The sequence below is a fragment of the Euwallacea fornicatus genome, chromosome 27 (genome assembly GCF_040115645.1).
Source record: "Euwallacea fornicatus isolate EFF26 chromosome 27, ASM4011564v1, whole genome shotgun sequence".
Taxonomy (NCBI): domain Eukaryota; kingdom Metazoa; phylum Arthropoda; class Insecta; order Coleoptera; family Curculionidae; genus Euwallacea; species Euwallacea fornicatus.
Genome location: NC_089567.1, coordinates 2,142,568 through 2,170,527, shown reverse-complemented (window position 1 = coordinate 2,170,527; position 27,960 = coordinate 2,142,568). Strand labels below are relative to the sequence as shown.

Genomic DNA, 27,960 nt, shown 5'->3' with positions numbered 1-27,960 from the left:
ACTGACGAGTTTTGGAACTTAAATAATCTTTGAAGTTAACGAAAAAATGAGTTTCAACTTGTTGTCTAAGTTTGAAGTTGATCATAGCTGACGCCGCATTCATTTGAATTACAACAATCGCGTTTATAGTTTCTTGTTTCTTTTTGTTCCTCATCTCGTTAATTCTCAATATGTATGTTTCAAACGAAGACTCTGTCGACAAATTACAAGTATATTTAGAATATATGGAAAATGTGGCCATATCTTCAAGGATATATGAGATGCGGTATCCACATAGGCACTACTACTACAACACACGTGCTCTTATATACTCTTATATACTTGGCGCACCGTTAGAGAACCACCGGTACTATTTATATCCATGATCCTCAATATCGCAGAAGTAGAATAATTGGCAATGACTTGGGACTTCCTCGAACCACTGTTTACAGGGTTTAAGATCACAGGTAATATTATTAATAATAGAAAGAAACTTATACGTATTCTTTACTTATATGGTAGTATGTGGGTGCGGCACATTGTTGGGACCAATAATTCATGAAGAACCAATGGGTGGTTATCTATGACTTTCTCAAATTCCGCTTCAAACAAATTGGTTATAAGTAAACAAACAATTAGCCAAATATTGAATCTCACATGTTAAATTCAAGGTGACATTGGTGACATGCGGTGCTGCAGGGGGGGGGGTCTGTTCTGATTTCTCAGGATGTAGTCAATCATTGTCCACCTCCCGTTGTGAGTTATGGCAAAAGGAAAAGAATACCTTTTGTCCAAAAAAAACACATGGGCAAATTTATGCCTTGTATAAGTGGACACGGAATGGAAAACGTGTGTGCGGCACACGTTATGCAGCTGACAAAGGACCAGGGAGGTAGGCAATGGTGATACCAAAGGAGAGCAGAACACTCAGACACGAGAGCCAAGACGGTTCCGCTAAAGACCCTTCGGGAATAATTATTGTCACAACTTGTTATCCTTTGTTATAGTTGTTAACGTAAATTAGTAGAAACCATCACCAACAGGGGATTTTTTACTTTACTCCATGTGACATAGTCCACATACATATGCACCACTGAGTGACGCGAAATGATATGAGGATAGTAACCATTATCCTACAGGATCTATTGTTTATCTCTTGAATCTCTTTGGACCAAATAATTTAATGGAAAAATTTGTAAGAAATGATTAAGAACCAAAACTTTGCGTAAAGTATTTAATGTAATTCATTAACGAATTTGTAATAAAAAGTTAAAATCTATAAATGAATATACTAGTGCTGTATTTAAGGAAAAAGATTATCATTCCTGACAAATCAAATGTAGAATAAAACCAACTTAACTTTTTTTTTGCAGCTACAAGTGAGGGTAGCATACGAATGTCTATAGACGAAGAGCTGCATTTAGTCGAAACGGACCAGGGTGATGGTTGGACGAGGGTACGCAGAATGAACGGAGAATTCGAGGAAGGTTTCGTGCCCACCACGTATATAGAAACGAGCGTATTTAATACTTAGAATCGCGCAATTAGGGGTTACGTTAATTGTTCGTTATGGCTTCGATGCAATATATTTTAGGGTGCGCTGTGTCCGTTTTTTGCTGTGCGCAGTTCTTTTCCGCGTTCAAAGTGCTGGTGTTGGAGTTGCTCACCTTTTCCCGCCCATTTTCAGCAAAAATCTGACTGGACGCCCTTAGATTGCGCTTTCATCGCTTGAATATAATGAAATAGTATAAACAAATGATAATGTTCTAGAACAATTAATGATCAAACTTATTTCAAAACAATTCCTTTCGCTAATATTGATAAGCACAAAATTGCCCACAAATTGGAACGTTTAAACTTCAGATTTTTGTTAGACTTATTCCACAAGTTTCAACGTTTCAATCTTTTTTCTCTGTATTCTTATAGGGTGTTTAAAAAAGTTATTTAAAAAAAAAAGCTTAACGTATTTAATTTAAGAATTAATATGTGTTTATTCCGTCCTCTGTTAATAATTCTTGGGTAGTTTTCTCCCTCTTGTAGATTTACTAATCGTTGATATTTTTTGTCTTGTAATATTTTCTAATATTTGAACACCCTATGGAACACCGAACCAGGGGTCAATGAGTTAAGATATGATCTTCGTCTCCTGTTTTTCTTGAAGTTAATTGAATTTTATATAAAATTAATGAAATATATGCAGAAGCCTAATTGTTTTATCTTGCTAATCATTGGGACAATGTAGATGAAATGTTAGCATTAGAAATATGTTGACATTCCGCATCCACGCAGAAGTATCGCCGACATTGTCAGGTTTTGTTGAAGTTTGAATAAAATCTATTAAAGACATTTTTATTCACTTCTGTGCTGATTTAATCAACTTCATCTAATATATGCAATGTCAAATCTTGCCATATAAGGTAGTTCACATATTCGGTGCAGAGGATTGTAAGAAAACCATTTTGGACAGATTTTAAAATTGTTCCAAATACTGCAGGCTTATTTAGAAGCAGACAACTACCGAAGCTACTTTTTTTAAGTGGAATACCATGTCATGAACTTCCACTTTGTCTGTCTGAGAAGCTCTCCGGCTACTGCCATGGCTGCAACTTTGCTGCGTTCTTTTGTACAATCGCGACAGACTTAACAATCTTTAAATTGAAATATTAACAGCGATAGCTACTCCAGTCTGTACAGAAGCTTACATTCACAGCCGTCGTTGAGCCTAGGATAAATTGAAGTTTTTAAATCCACAAACAATAGAGATACGAATTTCCATATGTGTTTAAGGCACATTCGTACGGTTATAGCTTGGAATTGGATGAGAGAAACAGGAAAAATACCGTCTGCTATTATATTCTTATGAAGTGTTCTGCACAATATTGCGTTATTTGAAGCGATTTCGTATCTCATAATATAAACGAGATCCAGTGGTGGGCTTCGAAATCCGTCGATAATCGGAATAGGGTATATTATATGTAAAATTTGTAGAATTTTGAGGAGAATTCGATAATATAACAATAAGTTTTTCTGTTTTTGAAAATAAGCAAGTCGACATTCACTTCCGGCAGAACCGGAAGTGCTGCAGCCCAGAATATAATTTAGTCATCTTGCCCCTATAAACTTTTGTATCTTGCTAAATTTTTCCTATTTACAATTTTTCTCTAATTGATCGATGCAGTTTTCTCTTTGTTATATTCTAAATTTTGGAGCTTTCCGTTTTACCGCTGATAGAGAGAAAATTGGATCGGAAATCTAAAAAATTAGCCCCTTTTTTAATTTTTTTTTTTAGTGAGACTAATGAAGATTAGGGTGTCTTATTTAAGAACCAAAAGTTGATTATGATTTCTAAGCAGTTGTCTGAGCAACGTCGCCAACATTTTAGACGGGTGCGCAATGTCCTTTTAGCTCTACTTGTCTTTATAATAATGATTAGTGCGATAATTGGACCTTCTCATATCTTTGGGACCCATGTACGTATTACTTAGACCAGTGGAGGATCAGTGAAAGCTTTCTATTGGTGAAGCAATTCTAGCTGGAATGTAATTCCTTTGGAAAGACAAGAACTAACCAGTGATCTGTCTTTGTATGTCATAATTTTTGTGTTATAGTTTGTATAGAAACTGTCGTTATAAAGTTACCTGAATTTTTTGGCACTTAATGTGTGTTTTTTCATCTCAAATAAGTAATAGCTCTAGATATTTATTATGTGATTCGCAGGTCGAGCCGAACAGGCAAAATTGTCATTAGATATGCGACCTGTATAACATAATTATTGTTGATTTGTTAGAATCTCTTCTAAATGCGGTACATTTTTCCCAAGTGTGGAAATTAACTCATTGGCTCCAGGCTTACTGGATGTTTGGGAGAGGTGGTTCCTTCCAAATTTGTGAACTTATATCTTGATATTTTGCGAATTAAGTAATATAATATATATAATTTGCATTTTTTCCATTGATACGTGACAATTCATTAGGATTTGTAAGTTTACCGTAAGTTTAATCAAATTTGTCTTGTCTAATTGCATCTTTTCTCAAATGATCGACTAGTGCTCATTTTGGAGCCATCTTTGATGTTTTGCAAGAGCATCTTGCGGATGGAGGAGCCGCCTTGCAAAAACAAACATTCGGTAAATATTATGCTCATTATTAAAACTATTACGAGTAAAAAGCAAATGTATTAAGTATATTGTCAATTTTAAATATACATACTATTTGTAAAATATATAACTAAGATAAGTAGTGTTAAAGCTAAGACCCTATTTTATAAACCCTTTTATTATACAGTCGTTTTAACATTCATTTTCAAAGGAAAATGGCCAAATTAGTTTTGCTCATAATTTTTGAAAGTCGGGCTTTATCATATTTGTTTTCTAAGAGTTCTTTCTCCTATTTAGCTTCTAAGAGTTTCTTCACCATATCTTCATCGTAAATTTATCATTCTCATATCTTGAAAACATTTCACCGACGTCATTTAGAGTCGTAAATAATTTGTAGTGAATAAAAACCAAGGGAAGACTAACATGCGTGGCTTATATTCGTGTATATTTGCATAGAAAAATATTTACTTGTTATTGTAAAAGAATGATATGATACAAGAATATAACCAGGTTGAATCTTATCATTTTTAAAATGCAGTTCGTTGGTTTCTCTGTATCTATGGATAGAAGAATCCGGTTGCTCCATTTTCACATTTCTGTGTTTGTATAATATGACTGAACTTGTGTAAAATATAGCATTCTATAATATATGAAAATTTGTTTTTCTGTAATGCTGCGTTCGAATTGGAATAAAAAACTGCATAGCAACATTTTAGTTGAAGTCCAAGATCCACTTCTTCAAGTCGCATTCTGATCACACAGGTAACAGTCCTGCATCGTCTAAAATCCATATACATTTTTGATTATGGTCTTCTGCGTGGCAATTGAGCGCTTCAAAGTGTTAAAATACTTCGTGGTAATGATGACGTAATTTAAATCAGTTTCTGCAATTTCGCCTAATAAAAAAACAGTTTTCGGGATGGCAAGTGGTAGCTTTCGTTTTGTAACTAGTTGGATAATCATAGTAGGTACCATTATTTCGTAATTTAGTAAACCAATGGGACTAAATTTCTAAAATGATGTAGGTGTGAAATTTATTAGGAAATCCCATTTTACGTAACTCGTTCAGATATCCACTAGTTACATAAAACTGTGCATTATCTAATTGACTACATTAATAGAAATTATTTAATTGATTTGTTGTTATGAAGTCAGAATTCAGAAGTAAAAGTTGGAAGAAGCCGAACAACGTTATGTGGCATAAATATTGTTATTGACACACACTCGCATTATACATACAGAACTACGATGGTCTATGTAACGTTTCGTGTAATTGAAATAATAAATCTGCAAAACCAAATAAATCGATTTTTTTAACTAATAAAAACGGGTAACAAATTGATTAATCCTCTTATTAAAATAAGTTAATGGATTATTTCAGTTATTGCGTTAACCGTCTCCGTCCCAAGCTGCTTTGCGCCATGTGTTCTTATGAAAAGGAAATCTGCTACTGGTGATATCTTAGCATCAATCCTTTGTTACCTACTTTAACACCAATAAAAATTAGCTATGGAAGGTAAGTCGGAGACAATAAAATAAAATTACTATCGATGTATAATATATATTTCAATAGAAAAGTTTCATGTAAAAATTTGTTTCAAAAATTGAGTACAAAATTTCATTTTGAGGGTTTGGGACCGCAAAATCGTACGGTCGTTTAAAGGCCACCCTATAAGTCTTATGTTTTATTTAACATTAATAAAACTGAAATGTATAACGAAAGTACGGATCAAATATTACACAAAAGTAATTTTTTTCAAAACGAACAAAATGCAACGTTAATTTCGATATAATTTTTAACAATTCAATTTTTGATTTTCAAACATAAAAACGAGCGTTCAGCAAAAAAGGAAGTCGGAAAATGGCAGAGATGTGATTTCACCATTATTATGCCTTTGTTGTGTATTCATTTCCAACTCGACTTACTTGACATATTTTGTTCAACGCTCTATATAAACATGCTTCCTAATATCTGTCGAGAGAGATCCAGGATTATAATTTTTGATTGCCACATTTTTTTATAAATAGCTTAGAAGCATATAATTTACATTTTAGAAGATAATAACAAATAAAAATATTTTTGTTAATAAATAACTTTCTACTTGACTATTTATAACAATAGTCAATATATGCCGTAGTTTCACTACTATTAAAAAAGAAAATCAACACAAATTGGTAAAACTGTTTTCAGCAATCTACAAATCGGCCAAAAACCATTTTCCAAATCAACCATAATATTGGAATGAACGTTTGTTTATAAAATTAACATTATCCATATTTTATAGGGATAACTATCCAAATCACTTTGAGCTGTATACAACCTTTAGTGTATTGATTTGATGCACTCATAATGCATTTTCGACAATTTACAGATGCAAGACGTAAACGTCTATGTAATACATATATCCGATTCACCTTGTGTGGAGAGGTCTCGATTGCTACTATTTTGAGGGCGTTTCTTCATCGAGTAAAATATCAGTTAAACGTTTAGTTAGATTATGAAAAACCTATTTACAGAAAATACAATGGAAGCAAAATACAAGGTTTATCCAACAAAAATGAGGGACTGAACTTCTTGACCGATAGGCTTTGGTAGCCGAAGAAGGCCACCCTGCCTTAACGTTGTATTTGAACAAATGCGCTAATTAGCTTAATCCGGATGTTACTCAATGACAACGGTATATAACCTCCATAAACCTCAGGAAAGAATTTTTTTGCACCTGCAACACAATGGACGACGACAGCACGCTGTAGCGTACATAAAGTAGTCTTTATGATGAATGTATGGCAGGGAACAATATGAAAAAATAAACATTTTAACAACTTTATAATACTTCCTGAGGGCAAAACGCGTCAAATAGCTGCAGTGGACTTCTAATGAAAAATATTGTATAATCGGCAGCGCTGCGTGTTGTATTATTTTACTATATCTGGCTCGTACTTTAAAGCTATTTTACACACGTTCAGTACAAAATACTAATATTTTTAAATTCATTTGTCCGACGAATAGCTGGTCGATTATGATACATTTACGCCAGTTACCGACACTGTTCCCCTGATGTTGTAACATTGTATACGTGACAAGTAGTTAGAGTACTTTTTCAAGTTCGCCAAATTGTAAGATATATAGTAAAAAATATGCATAATTTAATATTGAACGTATTAATATATTTTAGTATACAGAGTGTTTCCAGATTTTGTTCACTGAATTCTAGGGCACATTATACATCCAAAAATACGAAAACATTTTCCTATAAACTCAAGTCCAAATTCAATTCCAGATTGTTGTTTTCCAGTTATCCCATTCGTTAATAAAGTGCAGGGTGGCAACATTAGAGAATGACTCGTAATCTTTTCTTTACAGCTTTTAAAACGTATGAGATATTTGGTTCAAATTTGAGGTGACTGCTGCACTTCAAGGTTTAGACAATGTGTTATGCCCACTCATCAAAGGTTAAAACGCACCACTTCCTATTTCAATTTTTTCTTCAATTTTTATCTTCTTTTTTTTAATTTACTTTAGCATTGCGGACTTTCTATTGAGTTCGCCCCTAAGTGGGCATGGGGTATCCAAGGTTTATGTACAGGGTCATACTGTGGGCAAAAAACATATCCCTAATACTTTGTTATGATTGTAAATAACATTTTTTCATTTTAAATTATAAGATGTCCAGCCAAGGATTGTATTTTTTTATGGAATACCTTGTAAACTTAATTATTTTAGCAATTTGCTCAAAATTCTACGAATATTTCATATAAAAAGACGACTGTTTTCTTAGGTGTTTTCTCGACACATGGCTCTTATTAAATTACATTCTTGAATTTTGGCGAACTTTAAATCTCTGGAATATGGTACCAACTCATAATTAAAAATCAGATAAAATTAATATATATGTGTTGAGCATACACCATAAATAAATAATATTAGAAAATAGTCCATTAGAAAAGTATAATTTTTAGATGAACATATTTCGTTTTTAGAATAACTCATTTTCAGATTTTACATTCAGTAAGTACAGGGAAAAACAAAAAAGCACCTCTCCCTTTTTGTTGCTTTTCTTTTAATTTTCCTAACATTTTTCAACGCCCTATAATTTATGAAAAAGACTGTTTTGACCGACTACGGTGGTCCCCGTAACAGCAAGGCGGTTCTTGTATAAATTGTGTCTAAAATTTGCATATTTTAAACTAATCTTCAAATGCACGAAAAATAGGATATGCACCTCGTAGGACAATCGTATTCTCGATCTATAATGCTTGCTGTTTTGGAGACACTTATGATAGTATTAGCTAGTAGGGATATATTTTGCCTAATTGACTAATACAAATACTTCCCGTTAAAATTTAATAAAATTCCATATTTCTTGTTGAAGTGGTATGTTATGGAATTTGCTACTTTCTGTTTGGTTGAAACCTAGCAGGTTATTGATTCTAGTGCGGAACGAAAGCATATTTCTAGCTTTTTAATTCTCAATTAATACATGTTATTCCCTATAAATTGAAAAATCCTGAAGTATCTCGAAATGTCTAGTCCTAAATAAGTCACAACACCTCGCATTTATTGGATAGACCCCGTAGGAGCGTCAAATAAGATTTTGAATCTTTGCGTCATAAAATATTACCACACTCTCTTATGTAAACTTATTAATCACATTTATAGAAAAAGTACGGATTTTTAAAAATTTGGCATCCTTGCTTGGTGTTGCACCTTAACGGTGTGAAAGAGTGGCAACTACTGCACTCCGAAATTGTACTAAAGTTTCTTCAAATGGATTAGAACGGCTGGATAAAATAAAGCATCATACTGGCATATGAAAATATTTAAATTATTTCACAAAAATGAATTTAAAAAACTGCTCCACACATCTGCTACAATAACCCCTATTTACTTTTCAATCATTTGATAAAATGTTAAAAATACACAGATATGTTTCAAGTTAGAAATGCCGCCACGCCATGCAAATCACTCACTTTAGTCTATAGTTGTAAGAGACCATGATTGTGACCGAATTTGACCAATAAGCAGTGTATAACATTTACCAGATAACTGTGGAAAATATGTGGATTTTTTTTACAATTTTAGACATACGACAAATATGTATCGAGTATACAGATAAGGCTGTACTTCAAAAACCCTTCGTCGTAAAGTTGTGTGAAAAGGAATTTCATCTAACTTGTATTTGAGGAATTGATAAAAAACACTTTTCAATTAACCTTCAGCTTCGGTAAAAAGGGTAATGGCAAAGATGATAATGTTCAAAAACAATAATCTCCAAAACACTCGAGCTGAAACGAAACAATTTTTCCATTCATATATTAACTTCAGGACTAACCTGAGTAATTCCTAAACATATCGTACATATTTAAGCAGATATTTTTCATATCAAAATTAGGAAACAGGTTTATGAACTTATTTTGAACCAAGGAGTGTTCCTTTAAATTTACGTCATATGTTTAGACAACACTCTACATATTTAGACTCTTAATGAAAATAGTGGTAACAATAGTAGCTTCAATTGGACGTTCATAAGTTAACACTCTAAGAAGAGTAACTGTGCATGCGATACTCTATGAAAGATGAATGAAATATCTGTAATTTTTCGTATAGCACATGTTTTGCAGATGTATGTGTTCTATATTTACATAAAGCTCTATCTACTGAACATTTCAAAAACCGGCCAACATTTTAAATCAATTCCTCAAGTCAAGCTTTGTTCACAATGCTTTTCCCAAAGCTTTAAGATTAATGGTTATAATGACAGTTTATCTCATTTCTAGGCCTGTTAAATTATTTTTAAACCCAGAAAAACAAATTACTTTTACAACACAACTCATCGAAAATAATAATCTTGACGTTACTATAACGAACCTACAACACTCATATTCTTCAGCTTGGCTGCAAAATTTCCAGGATTCACCAAAATATATCCAAAATTTAAACATTTCCACGAAACCAATAATAACGAACATATCCTCAGACCAACTCTTGCTGTATCACCCTGTGTTAAATTGCAAAAGATATAACGACTATTTATGTACGGAACGCGACCCTGTACAAACGGCGCTAAGTACGCAAAACTTGCCTAAACCTAATACGTAAAAATTATAAAATAAAATTAAGCGAAATACTGTCTGTTAAGTAATTATGAGCCCGCCACCGTAAGCTTAGAATGGGTCAGTGGCTGCGGCAACAGTTACGCTACACTTCCAACTGAAAAACGACGTTAAAAACGCAATTAAAAAGTAGGGCCTTTAATACAACAAATGGACGGATGAAGTAGGATCTACTAATTTGTCAACGTACACCGAAAACTAGCGAGGAAAACTGTCACTTCTTGCGTCAACTGTTGCCAATACGTTTGACCCTAAGGCACATTGAAGTCTCCATAGTTTCAGTGGTCTCCCCTAAGAAGTTCCATCAGGAGATTAAAGCTGGGGCCGTCTCCGTCTTTTGATTTTATCGTTAACATTTCCTTTCCCACCTAAATCCAATACATTAATATATAATTATTTAGGAACGGAAAATCTTTACCTGACACGTTCGCTGCAACTCCGGTATCCGCAACAACAACTCTCCGAATTTAGCAGGGCTTTCCGGATAGTGCGACAAAGTGTAATCCTGCAAGGCCTTAAGGGCTTTTTCTTGAGATACTCGCACTTTCTCGGCCTCGCGGAGTTCCGAAGTGTCTGCAAATCCCTCACAAAATTATACACTGTGCCTACTTTAAGCTGTGTTTGATACATTTTGTTCTTGCCACTGTTCGGTGTTACGTTCATTTTAGGTTACTGCTGTTGTGGTGTTTGAAATTGTTATTCCACCTGCAGCAGCGTGGGGACTATCTACGCACAAGCTACGTAGCGCAGAACGAGGAAGCCGAACGGAATTCGTAGTCATTGAGAATCAAATCCGGCATAGTGCATTTTGAACAATTAATTCTGCACGGCCGTTTTTTGGTTTCCATTGAACATTGTTTATTGAAGTTGTCATTTTTTTATATTAGACGTATTAAATCTCGGATGGAAACGTAAGTGTGAAGTAAACAGAGTGACATTTTTATTTCAAAACTATAAATAAATATGTAAAAATATATTTGTTGTTGGTTCCCTGTTAATGCACCCGATTGGAAAAAAATTACAACTTTTGAATGTTATCCATCTACATGTGGTCTGTTTCTCCATGACCAATAATTACATTGTTGTTTATGCTCCAAACGGCAAACATAAAAACTGGTTATTTGACAATATCGACGAACGTCAAGGTAACAATAAACAGTATCCAGCAATTATGTTTAATTTCATACGTTTGGTTTTCTCAACACCGAACGAAAGAAACAACCGCTTTCATAAACCCTATTTTGCACACTAACCTGACGTTAGAAGAAGGATAACCTTCATCGCTACATACTCGTACTGGTCCACTTTCAGTCTTCTCAGTTGTTCGGTGAAGTTGAGCATGCGCTCTATGCACGCTTGCATGCCCATGTCCCGTGCCTGCGGCAAAGTTATGCTCTTTCCTAAAGACACCCGGATCTCCCCGGGCGTCGACATCGAACGGAAGCAGCAGGAAAAGAGCAGTAATTCACACCACGAGTTGATTAGGAGGCAGATTTGATCGTCGATCTGTAAATATTGACTTATGTATTTTATTAAAATATGGGTGTTTTCCTAATTTTTTTTTACATATTTTGACAGCTAGATAGCAAAACTTTCAAAATCTGTTTAAAAATTAAAGGCAACGCTAAAACACATTAAAAATAAATAAAGAAATTTGATTCTTTAAATTTCATTTCAGTTCATTCTAAATTTTCAAAATGGTAATGTCGTAGATGAACTGAATAGCTTTAAGAAAGAATGTCAAATAATATAGGCTGCCTCGTTTAAAAATCAAAAGTTAGAGTTATTTCCGGAAAAAAAACTAAATTCGAAATGTTTTATTGTTTAGGTGGGCCAAATTTAAAATTTTGACATGAAATATAAAGAAGTTACAGGGTATACCTAGCTTCTGTTGTCATCCGATATAGAGAAATGAATTTGGGCAAATTAAAGCAATTTTCCATGTCGTAGTGCTAAGTTAGACCGTATTTTTTTAGCCGGAACAATACTATTCAGTACTTTACGAATTGATGAAAGACAAGTTCACTTATGGGTTAGATTCCTCTAAAATGCTGTAAGAACTCAAACTAAACTTGTATAGAGATGCTTACCGAAATATTCTTAAATAATGGAAGACTTTTGCACCATTTGACAATTTTGTAGAGCCTGTGATCGGCAATATTGCACAGATTAGCCACAAAGTCAGGATTCGTGTCTGCGGAACCAGCTAACGCAGTGCCGGCCAACAAGGGATGGTTGGACAAGTTATGAACAGCTCCAGTGGCTCCCTCTTTGCCCAGATGGCCTTCGGTACTCAGTTTATTCAGTTCCATTTCGTTGTAGTGCCAGAGATGCTCCACGTCCATTATTTCCTTTAAGAAGTAGGTTATAAATGCAATTATGATATGTAAGGTGTTGCAAAATGTCGTTAAGAGAATTCTAATGGCGGTTTTACATCCACAAATACAAAAAAATCCCTATATCACAGGTCCGCTCATGACTCGCTACCGAAATACAGGACGATAAAATCTGAAAATCGTTGTGAATTTTTGCTTTATAACTTCTAAATTTTAAATATATTTGTTCACATTTTGGGTAAGTACTACTCCTAAAGATATACTGATATGACATCTCAGTTGGAGCTGCCGGAGATCGCTATTTTTGGGTCAAGCCCTATTCATTTTTCCGAAAATATTATGTCCTAAAGCAACTGTCAACCAGTGGAATTTTAACTCCAGCTTAGATGTCCTATCGTGAATGTTCGTAAGAGTAGTCCTCACCCCAAATTTAAATTAAATATCTTGCAACCTCTAGAAGCTGCAAATAAAGAATTGAGAAACATTATCAAACTATGTTTGTACCCTTTTGTACAAAAATTTCGTTTTATATAACCAGCCAATGCAGTTTTCGGAGGAACTTTTTTTAAAATTAGGTACTAGGATAATTCATATTAAAAATTCAACGTTTTGCAAGGGTTTCATTTAGATTCAAAAAAGGTGGGATTCGGGCCATGTACGCCAATTACTATTGAAAGTTTTTTACATTTGCAACCGCATAAACCACACAGCATTGTAATTATTCAAACACTGATAAATAAATTGATTAATATCCATCAATTCTTTAATTTTAAAAAATAACAACTGAACTTACTTGCAATAATGGAGGGACACCTTTCGAACCAGGCAACCAACTACTCCTTTTATGGTAGGAGAGAACCCCATCTTGAGGCTCCAACTTTATCGTGAATCCTGGATGATGATCTCCTAAACTTTGCCTTTAGAAGAAAAAGCTCATTAGAAAACTACAGCGACGTTATAAATACCTACCTTAAATCTGTGGTGCTAGCCCTTAATTCAGTCTGTGAGGCCAATGAGGGCGGCAGAGAGTATGAGCACTGATAAGTGGACCGACCACCCCTAGTCCGATCTTCTCTTATCGCTAAAAAAATAATAAATTTGCACAAATTCTAAAAACAAATGTGATGACGCGCACCTTCAAGCTTCATTCCGCACTGCAGACATTTATCAAATCGACAAGCCGGACATTTTTTTCTTGTTGCCACAGTTACAGGACATTGAGCACCCCTCAAACAAACATAGTTTTTTCTGAAAAATATATTGTTTATTAGCAAATAAATCATTGCAAATCAAAGCAAGACTCACCTATTTTGCACAGTCCTCTTAAAAAAACCTTTACAAGATTCGCAACTAAATATGCCGTAATGAAAACCGGAGATTTTATCGCCGCAAATTGGGCAGGGACTATTGATGAGCTGCTGCCTGGAGTAAAATTTTATTTTACAATAACTTCCACATTTGGCATAAATCCAAGAAACGATCTTAAGTCTAAGGGGGTTTAAATTAGCACTTCTATACGCAAAATTGTCATTTTAAGCTCGGTTTTAGACTTAAGTCAGCTTATAGACTGAAGGATTATAAAGAGATAATCCCAAATTAATCGATAAATTTTAGGAGGTAATATTATAACGTTATTGTCTAGCCAAAACCTGCTATATGGAGGCATACATAATTTTACACTTAAAAATCCCGCACCATCTATTAAACGGATAATGCGTGAGTTATACAGCAAGACAACGTTGTCGCAAAACCCCTAAATGAATGACATACTATTTTCAAATACCTTGTGTAAGTAGTTCTTACGGGAAAATCACATGCATTTCTAGATACTTTTGCAAATTACCGGAAAACGGTGAAACATACGGAAACAATTTAAGTTTAGATTTTTTAGCCTTTACGCAGGAGTAGGTACGATGACTATGAAATCAGTAATACATTTACAAAATGGAAATTTGCAAATAAATCTGCTTTGCGGTTATTCTAATGATTGGAATTCATTGTTACAGATTACAGATAGACATAGAATGAAATTAAATATAAATAGCTACAAAATAGAGGTGATAATAGAAGAAACTAACAAACAATAATTGCAACATTTGGTCGCTAATTTCTATTTTCATCGCTCTCTTCTACCACTTTCCTGCCTTTATTGAAAGTTATTTTTGTACACAAAGCGATTACCAAAAATATGTTTATCTAGGTTATTCACGAGAAATTAATATAAAATGTTAAGAAAACTTGTGATATATATTTCAACCTATGATTCCATCAATAACCAGCCTGTAAGCCGTCTAGAGTGCAATTATCAATTAAGTGGGTAATTGTCAATAGCTAGCGGGCAGTTACCATTGTAATGTAATTTTTTTATAATTCCATTCCTCAAACAGACAGTTTAACAAAGGAGGAAACTGTTCGGTGTAAGATTTGCATTCCTATGTGGAATTTTTGTCATACATAAACGAAATACTTTGTGTAAGTACCTAGAGATCCCCGGCTGAGCCGGCAAGGCGGCATGCAACAACCCTGACTTGTCGTCTGCATCATCAATCGAACTACCGCTAGGATCGTGGTCATACTTCTGGTCAAACTGAGATTGCAGGGAAGATGAATCTTCCGGAAGACTGCGATATAGAACACCTTGGTGCAAGGGACTGCTATGTAGTGAATTGTGTATATGACGGCCCTGTGAAAAGTCATGATCAGCGTACAGTAAGCTTATAATGTAAGATACTAACTGTACTTAAACGTAAATTAATAAAAGGAAATAACAAATTTGCATTAATGTGTCTAATAGATCGAGATGTTCTCTCAAGCGTGAACATTCTATTTAGACTAATCATTGAGCTATTTCCTAATGACTCTTGTTTCTACTAAACGCAAATAAACAATTTCTGAATTTTACTATCAAGAACTAATGTTATGTTGTTATTGCTAACTACTCGCATACAAAAACTATCAGGTGTCTGCCTTGACTGAGAGGAAGCCGCGCGTTCTTCACCTGTCCACCCTGTATAAAAGTTGCGGTCTGCATTCCATTTCTCATGAGTGACCGCGCCGCACCTATAGCAACTTATATGCAAAATAGGCTGAGAGAAAAATAGACGAATGGGTGCAAAAAATCGGAACAACCTTGTGTCTAATAGTTGGTTTTTATCATAGGACACTGCCGTTTTATTTTTTTCCTATGTATATTCAACCGACAACTTTTTATGTGATCGGCGGCATAGTTTAAAACGATCGACTACCTAGACTTGCGTGTGTCCTTGATGGTGGTATCCTGGTGACAGAACTCTTATAATGTTTCCTGCTAATTTTTCCCTACTAGAAGTCTATTTGAAACCAACAGCTCACGTTCTCATGACAATTTATGACAAAACTTTCGACGTGACATTTCATCATTCTGGAATCGTCTAAACTTGACTTTTTTCGAGTTCTGCCCTGGATACTTTTATTATTTTTAGAAAGTTTTTTGATTACAAATTAATTTACGTATAACAACTTCAAATTTTTTTTTAATTTCGTTAGTTTTTACAAATAAAAATTGAAAATACAATAATTTTTTTTGACTCCAAATCTCTAAATAATTTAAAAGATCTTTTTTTACCATCCCATTATTCTTTAAGTTATGCAACTTTTTTCCCATTTTACCACATCTGTATCACAGAGTGTCCCTGAAACATTGAATCAAATTAGTAAACTAAGTGGCAAACGAAGCGGGTCGGTCAATAACATGCCTAACTTTGGCTACTAACTAAGGCACACAGCGTCAGGTTTCAGATATTTTTCTACAATACATTCTCGTTGTGCAACTTAGTCCAGATAGTAAATTTAGTGTACAGGGTGTTAATTTAGAGCCACCTAAATATTTAAACTATTTCACCAAGGATTCAAAGAATGTCAGAAATGTTAGATTTTTTTCGATGTTCGATTAATTGTTGGACCGACACCTCGGGGTGCCTTTGAAATTTTTTGATTCATAAAGTTAATGTGAAAGTATGGCAATTTTAAGGTATGTGCTTTTTTAATGTCATTTTTTAATTAAACATAACAAAAATCACTACTATTGCAACAAGGCATAAATTCTAAGTAAATTAGGCAAACGGTAAAAAACACCACGAACGATCAAAAAGGGATTTTGGGAATTTAGAAACAAAAAGTCATCTTGTTTAGTTTAAATAGTTTCATTGAGCATTATAGTTTAAAAGAAGCCATAATTCTAATTAACGCGATTTTGACAAATTAAGAGGCGTGCAAAAAGGGCTTTAAATTTAAAGGGGTTTTAAATTTGCTTATTGAAGTTGCCAAATACACCGGCACTGTTGTTCCAGTTTAGACATGAGCATCTGGATTATCTCAATAGTAAAAAAACTCGATTAGATTATGGCAAAATTATATAAGTTGCGGTGAACAAAAATGCTGTATTTAAATTTGTAAAATTACCACTATTTCTCAAAATATCTCTATTTTTTGGATTTGATTTTAGCCTGATTGCTAAACCATGGCAATAAAGCTTCGATTCGTAAATATTCATTTCGTACACTTTAATTGTCTTAAATGTGAGTGACCTAGACCTGAATTGATAAAAGTTTACACTTTATTCGCATTTATAAAAAGGACGTACGGAATCCACTTGAAAAAATCCAGGGCCGTATTTATAAAAAATATTATTAAAAAAAAAGTTCATGTTGGTTACCGAAAGGTGAAAGATCAAATTTTAAATCTTCTAGCATCACTCACAGAGAAGAAAAAATGCTTTGATGGGATATAAATTATTTTTAATTGACTGACGAAATAAATGCAAGAAAAAATCATCTGTTTTAAGAAATTGGACATTTTCGAAACAAGTCAGACCAATTTCTAAGGATTTTATTGTATTTTTTTTACTAAAGTTCAAAAAGAAGTAAGTTCGGAAAACGATCACTGAATAGAAAACGATGTATGATTTTTATTGAAAAAAAATAAATAAATAAATAAAGTATAATAAAAACAAGAAATTACAGAATAGTATTAATCACCACCGCTGGTTTTGAAGGTGTGACACACGTGCAATTTGAGTAACTCTCAGTACAGAGCGACTTTTGCACTTTTCCAACCAACTCTTAAAGCCTACATGAATGATTTCTCCTTGATTTTACAACCAAATGCGACTTATCATTTGGATAATTATACATCAAGATTCTTAATCTACAAAACCGTTTCTATTATTCTAGGTTACTCATTCAAATCGTTTTTCGTTATGTTGCACGTTTACTCACTAAGGAATGAATTCGGAATTTCTTCACACTTTAGAAACTATGTAACGATCGTTCACCTAAACCCGATGAAATTCACAATGAGTTAATCAACCAATTGATACACTTACCTGTATAGGACTATGGGTGGGCGAGAACTGCTGTGTGGGTGAAACTGAGACGGAAACACTGGAATAGCTACAGCAGCTTGAGTGGGAAGCATCAGAGTTATTCCTGCTCAGGTTTGGTGTTAAAGTGACATGGCGCTGGGTTAGAGGGCTCTGATTTGGAGAACTAAATACCGAGTAAGCGGAATGAATGGCGGAGTCGGGACTAGGAGTTGGCGGCACGTTTAAGGCTTTTTGCATGAGATCCTACAAATAGTATTGCCGTAAGAACTAGGGCTGGAAATAACGTCGATAATTCCTCACCTTATGACTAATGATAGGCACTCCAGGTCCTGGATGTCGTTGGTTCAATAACGGCGAATTCGATGGTGTACTATGCAACGAATAACTGCTAACTGGAGGTTGTTTCAACCTCAAAATTGGACTATCTTTTAGGTCGAATGTAGTAACCTGCTTCGAGGCGGATAGCGACAAGTTCTCAGGAAGATGCGGCGGCTCACTGCTTTCATCAATACACATTCCTACGCAATCACAAAATAATAATAATAAAATAATAAATAATAATAATGAAGCCTTTCTAATAGATTCTTTCAAAGAAATCATGATAGACATACATTTTTGTATAGAGCTTGAAAATGACATTTAACAAAAATAATTTAACCTGAAGTAACCGAAGGATTCTTAAATCTTAAAGCGATAACGAATTCAGCATAAAATTCTGCTCGATTTTTCCTTATTTCACCAAATTTGAATCGCTGGTACCTAAACTTTAGCCCGACAGCCTTTTTTTGCAAGTGACAGTAAATGAACTTTTTGTGGGCATTATTGCTTAAGATTATCTTTAAGCTTAATATTGAAAGTTGTTCAAAGTTTATATGGTTTTTCCAACATCTGTAAACTTCTCGACTATCATAAACGCAACCTACCATCTCTCTCCCCATCGCTTAGTTCCCCTTCCCAACTCATCGGTCTTGGCAACTCTTCCTGCTTGTTCTTTTTACTCCTCATATTTACAGATTGAAAATCTATTCTAGCCAATTCGGCATCCGGTCCGTCAATGTCACCAACGCCATTGGTTAGAACGAGGGCGGGGTGTGGCGCGCTTCGGGTTCTGGGAGGCTCAGTCACGCCCACCTGCTTCACCACGCCCCCCGTGGTGCTTATCACAGTGCTAATTCCGCCCGTTTCTCGTCCGCCGTTGGTCAGCTGCGACGGAGGCACGTATTCCATGTTGATGGGAGTGACGGATACGTTCGGAGAACGCATCTCCGTCGACATAGTCTCGGTGCCCGGCTTACAGGGCCGGGCAATGATTACCGTAGATCAGCTGGCCAAATGCCGTTTGGCGTACGGGTGGGGCGGGGCATCTTCTGGCGAAGGCGGATCACTATTAGAACTACAAGAAAAAAAACTTTTAATCCTTATTTAATTTTGCTGAAATCCTAAAACATCACTCAAATCATTTTATTTTTGCAACAATATATCAGTATATGAATGAAGCCCATTTTTTCTTAATTCCCTAGTATTAACAAAAACTTTTATATAATTGGGTCAAATACACATGGCGCATTAGGTGGATCTCTACCTTGTGAACAAAAAGTACATAGAAATTTCCATAAATCCCATTTAATGTGTGCAAGGGGCGGGGTCTTGGGAAAAAAGCATCTCCATCAAAGGAAGATTATTTGAGCAGAAAAAACAATAAATAAGATGCTTTAAAGAAAATTACATGAGAGGAAACTTAATGGCTTATTCTGCGGTTTATTAATATTTAAATTAAACATCAAGTTATGCTTCAGAGGTTTGATACGCCAAGGTTGCATGTTGGTTTATTGGAAGATAGTGATAAGGAACAGTGTACTTAGCTGAGGTATTTGTCAATTTTATTCCTATATACAGTCGAATTCGGTTGTAAAAGATACGGGGGGGCCCAGAAATATTCTTCACTATAGCCGGACGTTCGTTATATCCGATTTTAGTTAATATAAATATACATATTGTAAATGCCACAAAAAATTCTTGTGCTAATTTTTTTTAATTTGTATATATGTATATAGTTGAGATTTATACATCAGTTAAAAGGAAAAACAAAAACAACACTTCTGTTTTATTTGTACCTATGTAATACCGACGTAGTATATCATATTACCACTACATACAAACATACTACTTATTTTGTACTGTAAAGTAGTGAATCATTTAATTTTGCGCTTGATTTTTAAGAAGAAAATATATTTCAGTATAGTCATATATTTTGTCGAAAATCGGTTGTTACCAAAACCGTTATCCATTTAGGTGCAGCTTTCTGGATCGACGTTATTATGCTTCATATTGCACTCTAACAAGGGAACGTCTTCTTCGTCATCTTGATCTACGAGTTCCTCTTGCTGTCTAAAATACAAAATTGCGCAAAATCCTCTACGATTCAATATATGGGGATTTCCAGGTGTCGTGATCATCCCAACTAAAAAAATGCCCTAAAACTATCCTAATAAATTCTTAAGGATGGTCTTTTCAATAGGCAATAGTTCGTTATAGCCGATCGGACCCGCAAAATCTTTCTCGTTCGTTAAACCCGATCATTTGTTATAAATGTTTTCGATATATCTGAACACTAATAACACGTAATTATATAGTTGGATACTCTGTATATTCCTAACATTTAGTTCCTTAAAGGTGACCATTCGTTATAATCCAGGTTTGCTATAACCGAATTTGAGGACTCAAATTTGGTTCGATTCCACTTAAACATTGGTTGAGGAGACGTATGCACCATTGAAGATTTCGTAATTTTGTTAATAATTAATCAAATTATTAATTCTGCAAATAAAATTTCAATAGCTAGTGCAAATATCCGAAGGTATGAGAATAACTCAAATTAAAATCATATAAGGGGATAATCTTAAATAGAAGTTTTCTTTTTAACGTGATACAAACATCAAAAAACTAAGCAAAATCTTGATTTAACATTTTTTCGAAATCTCCAATAAAAAAAGGCACGCGATTTTTCAAATTAACAATTTTCTAGCTGGTGCGTTGATTGCAATGGGTCAGTAAGATGTCATGCGACATCACCAGACCTACATCCATGTAATTTTTATCTGTCAGGAGTTCTGTGAAAGTTTAGTGTTTACGACTAAAATGAACACAGTGACAGAGTTGCGCGAATGGATAGGAAATACTGCAGAAATAATTCGAAGAAAAAAATCTCTCCGAACAGCGTGTACATACAGAGTCGTGGATAAAACGTGCGACAATTTGCGTAAATGAAACTAATGATGACAAGTTCCGACACCTTTGTAGTTCCGGATCGAATAATGATTAAAAGTTTTGTAATTAATTAAAGCTTGAACACGCGCACATTTTGGGTCTTTTTGAGATTTTGAAAAAATATTATATAAAAATGTTTTTCTACTTTTTTGAAGTGTATGTCGCATTAAACAAAAAATCCCTACTTAAGATTAACCGTGTACAATTCAAAGAGTTAAAAATACACTCGGTATACAGTACGGCACACATTTTAAGTGGATTTATGAGATTCATCTCAAATTCGATTTCCAAGTAACATTATATGGTATGATGGTTTCATAACTAGTTTGATTCGGTTTCGATGTACAGGGAGTTTTTTCAAATTTTTCTTGTCGGACATATCGCCAAACCTCCACCTACTATAAAAAGACCGATAATTACAGTACAAAAAAGCTATGGTAGTTAAATTCGAGTATGTCACAGCATCTGCAGCTTAGTTTTGCATCATAATATTTCCCAGTAAACAAAATTCATCACAATACCGCGTCAATGTTCACGAATTTAATCAAAAAACAAATTAATGATTTTAATTTGATTGTCCTGTACCTCGAGAACTTCATTGTTGCGGGCGGATGTTAATATGAATTTTTTTCATCTTAGAATGCTCCGAAAATCCATTTCTTAAAGTTGGGCCAGTGGAAAGAGACCTTCATGCCTTTATCAACTCGAGAGTAATTAAGTCCAAACACACCTTAGAATTGCTCTGGTCGGACCAGCAGAAAACGCTATTCATCTATCAAGCTTTAAGACTACATTTGACTAAACGATAAATTATGCAACTTTTTACGATGCGAGTAGTTTAAAAATTTGACCTAAAGAGAGCTCAACAGTTACTATCGAATTTCCGATCCCTTGAAGAGGCACAGATTAACTCAGTGGAGACTTGGTGAAGGAAACTTGTTCGAAAATTTGTATGTAAACAGCCGATATTGAAAAAACTAATTTACAGTTGGCCCGAGTATTTTTACTGTTTTCTAGCATTGCCGCGATTTTAATGGCGAAATGGAAAGATGCAATTTTCATAAAGTACTGCTTCGTTACTGCGAGACGACGGAAGACCCAAACAATTTTCCATGACTCTCGGTTGACCCCACGACAGTTAACATTATACAGGGTTTATTACACCTAAATTTAAATTAACAGATTTTCACCTGAAAACAGTTCCCACAAGCTTTTGCTTAAAGTAATAAAAGAATCGTAAAAAGAAAGACATTCCTAGACAGATGACCGAAAAACTCTCAGGCTTCGACTAACCACATCATGGTACCAAATTAACCTTTTTTGTGTCCCCCCGTAAGAAGGCGCTCAGATAAAGCCACCAAGCTATGCAAATACAAATTAGAAACCCAAGTTCCTTAGAATTACTTGTATGAGTCAGCAAGGCTTTGTACTAGACCGCACTGTTATATTATCTAACATTTGATTACTTCTTTTTCCAACGACCGGACGCAGTTCGCCTTGAGTTATACGTGCTCTACCCTCAATGTCAGTATAAAGGCTCTAATTGCAAACTAAAATAATGCACTTGTACTTATCGAAGAAGACGTATATGAGTGCGTGTCTGATTTTTTTTTTTTTTTTTTTTTACTGTAGACAGTGATATGACACATTTAAACCTGTTGAGAACTGATGCAGAGTCGAGGCCTGCACGCACCAAGACAAAACAGCTCAGCTCACCTAAAAATACAAATTATCATAAACACAAAACCACCTACGCGCTTTTGAAAATAAAAAGAGTCAGCGTATAGGTACGACAAGCACTTAAGGCGAGGTCAAGTCTGGTCTGGGTGGTCCAAAACAATGGACTTTTAACTTGTTGCGGTTAGGTAATATTGCATTTTAATAATCGCGTCCAGGTCCTGAATGCTGCGACTGGACTAAATCGATTTTGGTGGAGATTTTGGAGCTGGTTGTGCGAGGTGAACATTAAGAATACAAATTCGTACTACATGGTATACTTACAAAAAAGTTTCGGGTTTCATCCGTAATATGATTATAGTTGGTCCCTTGGATGAAGTATACTCAGAGTAGCGAGTGAGACTGGGATGAGTTTAGGAGATCTGCAATAGGAAGGAAAAGTAGGTAGTAAAGAATTAAAATCGAAGTAGTAGTTATAGGAACTACCCTGGTACTTAACGATGATAGTTCATGCTAGGTGACAAGAGACTCACGCTGCTCACTGAAATACGCGCAGCGCCCATGTGAAACCAAAGTAGTGTGGCGCGTTTTATATGAACACACTGTCTATTTTTCAATGTATCAAGTTTGGAGCTTGCTTGCCGTTATTGTACGAAACGCCCTTTCTAGGGCCAAAAATGTAACGAGAAGTGTACAAAAAGAAACTGAGCAATGAAGTTACATGCAATAAAAAAACATACTTAGATACGTTCAATTCGCCTGCAATTGTAAGCAGGTGTTGTTTATTTATTACTTTTTATATGATAAAAGTTTCAGTTGCTTAGGAGCTGTAGTTCAGTGCACAAAACGTAAACAGAGACATGGACATTTCCAAGCAATATTTGAGAATATCACTGTTTTAAACTGAAAAAAATGCTGCTGAAACAACAGAAATGGTTAATTCGGCTTGGGGAGATCATTCTGTTGGTGCTTTAACTGTTAAGAGATGGTTTAAGAGGTTTCGTGAGGAAAACTTTTGTCTTGAGGACGATCCACGTGCGGATGTCGAGAAAAAGTTTCAAGACGAAGAACTGCAAACTTTACCGGATGAAAATCCATGTCAAACTGAAAAACAGCTTGCAGAGCAGTTAGGAGTAACTCAACAAGCAGTTTCAGTTCGATTGCATGGAATGGGAAAAATTCAAAAAGCAGGAGAATGGGTTCCTCATGAGCTAACCGAAGACAATAAAAATCGAAGAGTTGACGTGATCTGCGTGAACTTGCTTTCTCGGTATAAAAGAAAGAATCTTCTGCATAATATTATTACGGACAAACTAACTCTAGACACGAGATAATTACGAACGAAGAATATGCCAAAGCCCTAGACGCAATTAAAAACACAGCGCCTGGAAAAAGACAAAATAAAGAGCAAAGTACTAAAAGGTCTGACGCCAGAAAAGCACACCGAAATCCGGAATCAATTAAATAACTGTCTTATGAACAAAACGATACCGCAATCATGGAAGAATGGAATAATAATCCCCATTCCAAAAAATGGGATGGACAACACTAAAACCCAAAGTTACAGACCAATCACCCTACTATCTACTATCAGGAAACTTTTCGAACACATCATAAAAGACAGACTTGAAAAACGAATCGGACAACACATTCCAATATATCAATTCGGATTCAAACCAAAACACTCGACAATCCACCCACTTCTGGTCCTGACGAATAACATACAGACGACACACTTAAACGGAGGAAAATCAGCAAGTCTATTCATGGACATCAACAAAGCCTTCGATACGGTTTGGCATAACGGACTATTGTACAAACTCTTCGAACTACAAACACCAAAATGCTTGATAACAACTATAAAAAACATCCTTGAAAACAGACAACTAGAAGTTCGTATAGACAATACTCTATCGTTCTCTTTTTCCCCACAACAAGGCCTACCGCAGGGCTCTCCACTCTCTCCTCTACTCTACAACATATACTGCCATGACATATACAATCATAACCTTCAGGACAAAGACCACATAGACAAAGCGGCATACATTTTACAATACGCGGATGACACGGCGCTTATAGTACATGACAAAAACACCAAGAAGGCTGTAGAAAGACTCCAAACACTTACTAACTAAACAACGAAGTGGTTTTACGTATGGAGGCTGATGCCAAATGCTGGCAAGAACCAGCTTCCATTGTTAAACCACCGAATTAAACCAAACTCCCCAACAATAACAGCAGACGGACAAGTAACAGAACCAAAGAATGACGTAAAATACCTAGGAATAATACTCGACTCTAAACTGAAGTTTACTAAACATGTAAAGACCATGAGAACAGAAACAATCAAAAGGGCAAAGCATTTCCGATCACTAACATACAAAGACAAAGGGATCAGCACAAAGACTGCAACAAAAATATACCAATCCATATGCAGACTACTCCTGGACTACGGACACATCCTAAGAGCAAACACACCGGAAAAGACCATAAAACACATACAAACAACGGAACATATCGCCCTATGAACTATCACAAAAATAAGAAACCCCAAAAACCCACTACACAACCCATCTAACCAACTACTAAACGAACGCACGCACATGACAAGAATAATGGAACGACTACAACACATCCAAACAAAATGGAAAAACAATCCTCACAATCTAGCACTACTGACCCCACTGTGCCTAACAAGACAAAATAGACAATCACGCTTCTATTCTCCTACAGACACCCTCTTAGAACACTTCCAAACATAAACCCTATTCTAACATCTTATTCCCTTACCCCCTGCATTAGTCCCTTTTACACCACACCTAGTTTGAGAAAAAATGCATATGGTGAGACTCCAAAATGAAATGTATACACTCAAGGGCAGAAAGACCAAAAGGTCGATAGCCTATTTTTGAAGGAATAAAAATTTTGAAAAATATATATACAGGGTTCGCCATTACTCCGACCTTGGTTCCTGGTGTCTTTGTATAAATATCAACATGAAATATTCAGTACAGTACTAATTTATATCGGAAAGCTGCATGATTTAATAATATTTTTGTTTATACAGAGTGTTCAGTTTTCGCTGGGCAGCATAAAGTTATAATTTTTTAAATAGCAACCCATAATTTTTTTTATGCCATTTGATGAAACCTTAATTTAGAAGGAAAATACATTAAACATTTTTCAAATTGGTTGCGGCGTTGCCATATTAGAAGGTAGTGACAGGTAATATGACAACTAAATGAAATAACTAATTGATGCTTTTGTTAAATAGAAGCAAAGCCTACTAGAATAAATCTGTTGGATTATAATAATGCCTGTTGCAATTTGATTGAAATTTTGTAAATATCTCCATAACTGTAAATGTTAGATGAAAAGATATTATTGCAAATTAATAGAGAATTAAAAACTACATTAGAAAGACTTGAAAAAAATCATGGGTACCATTTAAAAAAAACGAGTTTCAGCAATATGTAAAATTTGCAAATTAGCGCTCTTATACAAAAAAAGTATGGTGCATTAAAAAAATGTTTTAAAGTTTTTAAGTACCTCTAACTTTCATTTACTACTTTACAACAACAAATTTCAAAAAATAATTTTTTTTTTGATGCTGCATTTAAAAAAAAATTTCTCTAATATGGCAACGCCGCAACCAATTTAAAAAATGTTTAATGTATTTTCCTTCTAAATTAAGATTTCATCAAATGGCATAAAAAAAATTATGGGTTGCTATTTAAAAAATTATAACTTTATGCTGCCCAGCGAAAACTGAACACTCTGTATAAACAAAAATATTATTAAATCATGCAGCTTTCCGATATAAATTAGTACTGTACTAAACATTTCATATTGATATTTATACAAAGACACCAGGAACCAAGGCCGGAGTAATGGCGAACCCTGTATATAAATATTATTACAGGAGATGAAAAGTGGATTTTGTATGACATTCTTAAGCGCAGAAAAACATGGGCTGACCCAGGCCGGCCATCCACATCAGTTGCAAAACCAAACATTCATGCCAAGAAAGTCTTACTGTGTGTCTGGTGGGATTGTAAAGGAGTCATTTACTATGAACTTCCGGAACCCGGTCAAACTGTTACAGCTGACCGTTATCAGGCCCAAATGATCAAATTAAGCGATAATTTGGAGGAAAAAAGCCCATTTACGGGCCAAGGAAGTCGGAAAGTGATAATGCTCGTCCGTATACAGCTAAACCGACCCAGGAACTCGTCTTCTCGTTAGGCTGGGAAATACTCCAGCATGCTGCGTATTCTCCAGACTTGGCTCCTTCCGACTTCCACTCGTTCAGATCCATGCAGTCTCATTTAGCTGACCAACGATTCTTTAACGTTGAAGATATTCGAAAATGGATCGATGACTATTTTTCGTCGAAAGCACTAAGCTTCTATCACGAGGGCATCCATCATCTACCCAGTAAATGGCAAAAGACCATAGACAGTTATGGAAATTATTTCGAATACTAATATTTTCAATAACTACGTTTTTAATGAAGCTTAATTTCACCGAAAGATGCTCAGTTTCTTTTTGTACACCTGTTAGGTCCGCAAACCATTTATTTCACAATTTAACAAAATTACTTTTTGCTTCTAATTTATCCTCTGCAGTTCCAGCAAGTTTTCAGTTATCTGATGCAAGTTTGGAGTGCACGGTTTTTCTGCTTGCACTTTACTAGTCGGAAAATATTATTTTAGTATATTTCACAAGTAGTTGTGGGAAAATAGCTATTGTAGGTTTAGTCGCACCAACTACCTCCCCAAAGCACAACTATTTTCCCATTTAACACAGTGCAAGCATGTCTCTTACCATTTGTGAGATCTCCATACTGACTCTCCTTACCATTTGACACAATATAAATATTTATATCTAGAATCTCTTTTCAAGGGTGAAGTCCTTGTTCATTCTTGCAAGTCTTCTATATTCCGCCACTGAATGTTCGTTTCTTAAAATTTAAACTGTCTCCTTTAATTTTGAAACTTTTAAGTCTCTTGTCGCATCTTTTGCATATACAGGGTTGCTCATTAGTGCGTCAAAGTGCGATATCTCAGTAAATATAAGTTTTGGAAGGAAATTTGTCTTAGTAAAGTTTTTGGGGAATAAAAGGCACG

The 27,960-nt window shown here is 35.0% G+C and overlaps 2 protein-coding genes across 9 annotated transcripts in view; one reads left to right on the top strand and one right to left on the bottom strand.

The window, feature by feature from the left end:
• Cip4 (formin-binding protein 1-like Cip4) overlaps nucleotides 1-4,731 on the top strand; it is a 78,625-nt gene extending 73,894 nt beyond the window's left edge. For all 7 annotated transcript variants that reach the window (XM_066297097.1, XM_066297093.1, XM_066297095.1 and 4 more), the window contains one exon: nucleotides 1,353-4,731. In XM_066297097.1, the coding sequence (XP_066153194.1) occupies nucleotides 1,353-1,513 (161 nt within the window). In that variant the 3' untranslated portion in view covers nucleotides 1,514-4,731. The remainder of the gene's footprint in view (nucleotides 1-1,352) is intronic.
• Nucleotides 4,732-5,620: 889 nt separating this feature from the next.
• Hr39 (Nuclear hormone receptor FTZ-F1 beta) overlaps nucleotides 5,621-27,960 on the bottom strand; it is a 48,561-nt gene continuing 26,221 nt past the window's right edge. For both annotated transcript variants that reach the window (XM_066297072.1, XM_066297073.1), the window contains exons 2-14: nucleotides 23,156-23,253; nucleotides 18,811-19,280; nucleotides 18,188-18,405; nucleotides 17,888-18,130; nucleotides 15,006-15,208; nucleotides 13,831-13,947; nucleotides 13,661-13,773; nucleotides 13,495-13,606; nucleotides 13,319-13,442; nucleotides 12,280-12,540; nucleotides 11,443-11,695; nucleotides 10,608-10,762; nucleotides 5,621-10,557 (exon numbers count right to left, since the gene is read on the bottom strand). In XM_066297072.1, the coding sequence (XP_066153169.1) occupies nucleotides 10,468-10,557; nucleotides 10,608-10,762; nucleotides 11,443-11,695; nucleotides 12,280-12,540; nucleotides 13,319-13,442; nucleotides 13,495-13,606; nucleotides 13,661-13,773; nucleotides 13,831-13,947; nucleotides 15,006-15,208; nucleotides 17,888-18,130; nucleotides 18,188-18,405; nucleotides 18,811-19,162 (2,241 nt within the window). In that variant the 5' untranslated portion in view covers nucleotides 19,163-19,280; nucleotides 23,156-23,253 and the 3' untranslated portion in view covers nucleotides 5,621-10,467. The remainder of the gene's footprint in view (nucleotides 10,558-10,607; nucleotides 10,763-11,442; nucleotides 11,696-12,279; nucleotides 12,541-13,318; nucleotides 13,443-13,494; nucleotides 13,607-13,660; nucleotides 13,774-13,830; nucleotides 13,948-15,005; nucleotides 15,209-17,887; nucleotides 18,131-18,187; nucleotides 18,406-18,810; nucleotides 19,281-23,155; nucleotides 23,254-27,960) is intronic.